Genomic DNA, 5,698 nt, shown 5'->3' with positions numbered 1-5,698 from the left:
TAGAGTTGCCTCTAGGGGGAAATTATTAAATTAATTGAAAAACATATTAGCTAGTCTTGACTGATTTTTCTGTGTGGATTGATTTTTGTAGCAAATGTGCCTTATTTCAAATTAGCTTCATCTGCTTCCAGAGTGACTTACACTAACTTGGAATAAATATTGCACAGTCAGGAATAAGAAGGGAGTGAGACAATAACTGCTATGTGAGATAACCTCCCTGCAGAAGAGCCACAAGATGTGACAACCCTCTGGGAGCCAAGAGAGATGTCCAGAGGCCCTGGCCCTGTGGTGGTCCTGGTGAGGCTCTGACCAGCTCTGGCCTGCAGAGCACACAGGGCAGGGTGGCAGGGATGCTCCACAGACTCAGAGGTGTTACCTCACTATTTTCAATGCCCTCAAAGATTTTTTTCTTCCATGACTTTGTCTCTCTGAGTTGTGAACCCATGCGAACTTCAGCATCCACAAACTAGAACATGCAGCTGTTTTTAAGGAGGCAAGCTGCAGCTCTTCCCTGCAGAGCCTCATCAAGGGCTTGAGCTAAGATTTCTTTACATTTTCCAGAAACACCACAGGCAAACACACGCACACACACAAACACACACACACACACAAGCACTACTCAGGGCGATTTGTCTGTTCTGTATAATAAATCTCACCTCTGTTTCAAAGGCTCTTGCATAATCTGTTTCCTCAGAAAAACAGTATAATGCATCTACAAGGAGTAAGGAAATAGTATTAAAGAATTCCTTCCTTACCATACTCCAGGGAAGCCTGTTTGCTTATAGTGCCCACTGTTCTAACCCTGTTTCGCTGCTCTTCAGGTGAGGTTTGTGAGCAGTACCTGGGTTTTTGGGAAGCTGATGTGTCACGTGAGCCGCTTTGTGCAGTACTGCTCCGTCCACGTGTCCGTGCTGACCCTCGCTGCCATCGCTCTCGATCGGCACCAGGTATGTGAGTCATAGGATCATAGAATGGTTTGGGTTGGAAAGGACTTTAGATATCATCTAGATCCAACCCCCATCATGGGCAGGGACACCTCCCACCAGCCCAGGTTGCTCCAAGCCCCATCCAACCTGCCCTTCAACACTGCCAGGGATGGGGCAGCCACAGCTTCCCTGGGCAACCTGGGCCAGGCTCTCACCACCCTCACACTGAAAAATTCCCTCCTCATGTCCAATCTAAATCTCCACTTCTTCAGTTTTTATCCATGACCTCTTGTCTTCTCACTTTGTAAAAAGCCCCTCCCCAGCTTTCCTGGAGCCCCTTCAGGCACAGGAAGGTGCTCTAAGGTCTCCCTGGAGCCTTCTCTTCTCCAGGCTGAACAACCCAACTCTCCCAGCCTGTCTGCATGGGAGACATGCTCCACATGACACACATTGCCCCCATATTTGCTAGAAAATACAGCATTTTCCCCCCTTCAAATCCCAGTACCTGGAAACCTGCATTGTCTTGGGAATCAAGAAATGGAAGGCAGAACTCTGGCTTTCATGGCAGTGGACAAAACCCCCACATTTTTCTAGAGCAAGGGTGATCTGGCACTGGAACAGGCCCCAGAGAGGCCATGGAGTCTTTGAACCGGGAGAGGACCCAGCTCTGGGCAGCCTGCCCTGATGGCCCTGCCCTGCATGGGCCCCATGACAGGTCACCTCATGGGTCCCTGCCCACCCCAGAAGCACTGCAGAACACAGCCCCACAAACATGCTAGAATATATTCCAAAGTTCAAACACCAGCAGCCAGTGTATTTTTTTCAGCATTTATTTACAAAGAGTCACAATTTTTTAGGATTATCCTGTTATTTTGGGGTGCATGGTGAGAAACTCTCCTGTCCTCCTCCTGCTGCAACATTTTTTTTGGTGAGCACCAACAAGGAAAAACCTTCCAGGCCAAGCAAAGGGTGGGCACTGAAAAGCAACCTCACATGAGAAATGGGGTGGTTAGATGAAGTACAAAACATTAACAGATTCCACTCTGGTCATCTTGGATGTGCTCCATCTGGTGTCAGAAAATCACAGTGACTACCAGAGTATACATCATTCACTTCTGGCTTTTTTTGTCACAAAAATTTGGTGGTCTGCCCATTCTGTGTGCACCATTGCAGCTCCTGAGAGAGAAGCGTTTTGGTAATAAAAATTTTAATAAGTAGACTCTGGGTTGATTGCAAAGTGTGGCAAAGTATAAGGAAGTGTTTGTTTAATTAAGAGCTAACACATTACCTGCCTTTAAATTCAGTGGAGTAGTTTCCGCAGAACTGGAATCAGCCAGTATGGCCCAAGGAGATAAAAGTAGAAGGAAGATGTCACTGAGCAAAGAGAAATCAACACTTGACTCTAAAAATATTGCTAGTTCTGAGAGGTACCAGAGCAGACAGATGCTCTAGGGGAGTTGTGGAAGCTCAATTAAGTTGATATTTATAATGAGACTAGAAAAGACATGCATGAAATACCAAAGGCTTCATCAGGCAAGAGATCATTGGATGACATGATGGGTCTATTTTTAGTTAGTGTTTCATTGCCTAATGTAATAATCCATAGTGCACAGCAGCCTCTTGGCTTTCAGCTGGTGCCACACTTCATGTCAATGCTTCGGAAAGCAGACAGGATCCAGGGGAAACCCTTTTTTCTGGACAGGGGTGCAGCAAAGATGCATTCTTCTTTTCTTTTCTAAAGTGTGAAGCTTGTGCTTATCAACTGAGGACACTGTAAATTCTCAGGGCTGGTTGTTCCCTGCAGGTCATCATGCACCCCCTGAAGCCACGCATGTCCATGGTGAAAGGAGGGATTTGCATCATCATCATCTGGGTGCTGGCCAGCTGCTTCTCCCTGCCTCATGCCATCTATCAGACTTTGACAAGATTTTATATCGGGTAAGACATTTCCACACTGCTCTTTTTTATGACATATGCAGCTTGATCAAAGCCCCACAAATTTGAAGGCACACGCTTCTCATCCCTGTTATTAAAAACAAGAAGGTGTGGTGAAATAGGGAAGTCTTCCTTCTCTTGGATTGAGCAGTGTGTTTCTCCCAAAAGGACAATGAAAATCAATGGAATTGCTTTCAGGCTTGTTTGTTAGTTGATTTTAGCTCAGAGATTCAGCTCTGTTATTGGAGGCAGGCAGAGAAGAAGGGTTCTCTTCGTCATTAGAGGGCACAAATGCCAATATGGATGACTTTCTTCTTTTCCTGCAGCTGTGTTTGAAACACCTTCACTTGAGGCCAAAGCTTAAACTTAAAGCAAAATTTTCCATTGCAAGTGGCACTTGCCCATATTGCTTCTTCTATCTCTGCCTTTACTAAAACTTGTGCAGAATATCTGAGGTGTTTGTCTTCCAGGTGTTGTGTGCATGTGGTAGTGGGACTGACAGTTCTTTCTGTCTTTGATCTTCAGGAACAGAACAATACGCATGGTCTGCCTCCCCAGCTTCCCTCCTCCTGCTGATCTTTTCTGGAAGTATTTGGACTTGACTACTTTTGTTCTCTTGTATGTCCTGCCCTTGCTTGTGATCTCCATCACATATACCATAGTGGCCAAGAAGCTCTGGCTGAGAAATGCCATCGGGGACCTCACCATGGAGCAATACTATGCTCATCAACGGAAAAAGAAGATGACTCTGAAGATGCTGATGGTGGTGGTGGTGGTGTTCGCAGTGTGCTGGTTCCCCCTGAACTGCTATGTGGTGTTGATCTCCTGCAGGGCCATCCACAGCAGCAATGCTCTCTACTTTGCTTTTCACTGGTTTGCCATGAGCAGCACTTGCTACAACCCCTTCATTTACTGTTGGCTGAACGAGAACTTCAGGTCTGAGCTGAAGTCGCTGCTGTGCGTGTGCCGGCGGCCCAGCGGGGCTCCAAGCCAGGCTCTGCAGCCCGTGTCCCCCCCGTGCCGGGCTGTGTCCCCCCCATGCCAGCCCTTGTCCCCCCCATGCCAGCACGCCTGGGCCAAGAGCTGCCACCACGCAAGGGGCAACAGCTGCCAGAAGACAAGGGCCTCCTCCCAGAGGATTTCAGCCAAGACAGACATCTCCAGTGTTCAGCCAGTTGTGGCAGAAAGCTGAAGCCTTCCTCCCACAGCCAACAGCACATGGGGGAACTGCAGAATCACTGGATAAATGGCATGGGAGGGGACTGCTGGGGACCATCTAGTCCAGCCTCCCGACTAAAGCAAGCGCAGTTCAGCAGTCAGTGGGGCTGGTCAGGACCTCATCCAGTCAGGTGTTCAGAAGCCTGTGGTGGTGAAGTTCCCACAGGTGGGCTCCAGAGGGAGGGACCTGCTGAGTGAATTTTTCATTGGAGCTGTCAGCAAAAATTAAGAGAATTCGTAAACAGCACAGAAAATATTCCATGGGCTGAGTGAGTGAGGGCACCCATGCTGCTGATGCACGTGCCAGCTGGTGCACACCAGCTGGGAGCAAAACCAGCACCCAGAAGGGGCAAAGCCTTGGCATGTGGAGACCAGGGCGTGCTGGGCAGGAGGCACCACTTGTGCTGACACACCTGGGGCTTTGTTAGAGTCTCTCAGTGTTCCAAATAACGCATCATTTTATTTTCTAAGAAAACTGACGTGTTTTGACTCTGTCAGTTGACTTTTTTTAGCATGAAGTCTGAATTATTTTCAGTGTCATTAATATCTTATTTTTATCAGTCCTCAGGAGCTGTGTCCTTGGTGGTGCCAGCCTGTCTGTCTGTCCTGGAGTGAGCCCCCACGGCAGAGACAGCTGAACCTGGGCTGGAACCCCCACTGTAACTCCATGTGTTGGGAACAGAGATGCAGGTTTTAAAACCAAAAGGCAGGAGACAGGAAAAGCTTGCACTAAATAAAAGGGTGAATTTGTAAACCTTTATATACTCCCCTGCTCTGTAAAGCTGAGCAGCAATAAAAATGTGCCACAGCAATTGCCCCTGATACCAACCCTCACATTCCTGTTGCTCTTGGTGGTGATGGAGTGATCAGGTCCCTCAGCCAGGGTAGGGTCCCTCAGCCAGGGTAGGGTCCCTCAGCTGTGGTGGTGGGGTCCCTTGGCCATGGTGGTGAAGTCCCTTGGCCACAGTGGTGGATTTCTTGGCCAAAGTGGGTTCCCTTGGCCATAGCGGGGTCCCTTGGAGGTGGACAAGTGGCCCCATGCCCAGCCCAGGCAGCTGCAGGTCTGACAGGTCAGGGTGGGAGCTGGCTCCAGCATTTTGGCAGTGGATTTGTATCACCAGTGAGAAATACCCAACATCAAACTGATGGCTGTAAAAATTCACCAGTCACAATTTTCTCTTCCTCAAAAAGAATAACCAGCTTCTTTATTCCCATCCGTTCGGTGCTGGTTCACCCTTTGCAATTGCAAAGGATTTAGCCTCTAAAGACTGTGAAAGCAAAAGGAGTTCTGTCCTTCCTATGCAAAATGACACAACACTTGCACAGCATGGCATACCCACTGAGGACTGGCAGTTTGCTGCAGGCGCAAACCTGAGTGAAAGACTGTTGAAATTTGGAAACCAAGATGCTTTTAATAGCTACAAAGCTGTTAACATGTGACCTGGGAAAGTATTTGCAGCTAAAAAATAAACTGTGAAGCTGAGGGAAGAATAAGAGTAACATGAATCTTGCTTCTTCCTAAGATGGTTGTGGGAAGGGGAGAGGCCAGAAGCACCCCAACAAAGAGTAGAAACCTCCCATGGCTTGAAACACCACAAAACACTCCAGTGTTTCCACTG

At 48.0% G+C, this 5,698-nt stretch overlaps 1 protein-coding gene across 1 annotated transcript in view; it reads left to right on the top strand.

Annotated features, from left to right (window-relative positions):
• LOC104387801 (probable G-protein coupled receptor 83) overlaps positions 1 to 4,053 on the top strand; it is a 7,596-nt gene extending 3,543 nt beyond the window's left edge. Inside the window, exons 2-5 of the mRNA XM_009996593.1 lie at positions 822 to 947; positions 2,731 to 2,864; positions 3,387 to 3,885; positions 3,928 to 4,053. Of these exons, the coding sequence (XP_009994895.1) occupies positions 822 to 947; positions 2,731 to 2,864; positions 3,387 to 3,885; positions 3,928 to 4,053 (885 nt within the window). The remainder of the gene's footprint in view (positions 1 to 821; positions 948 to 2,730; positions 2,865 to 3,386; positions 3,886 to 3,927) is intronic.
• The last annotated feature ends 1,645 nt before the right edge of the window (positions 4,054 to 5,698 follow it).

This window comes from Chaetura pelagica, unplaced genomic scaffold (assembly GCF_000747805.2).
Source record: "Chaetura pelagica isolate M959 unplaced genomic scaffold, ChaPel_1.0 scaffold103, whole genome shotgun sequence".
Taxonomy (NCBI): Eukaryota; Metazoa; Chordata; class Aves; order Apodiformes; family Apodidae; genus Chaetura; species Chaetura pelagica.
The sequence above is the reverse complement of the archived record's forward strand: the minus strand, read 5'-3'. Positions and strand labels throughout refer to the sequence as shown.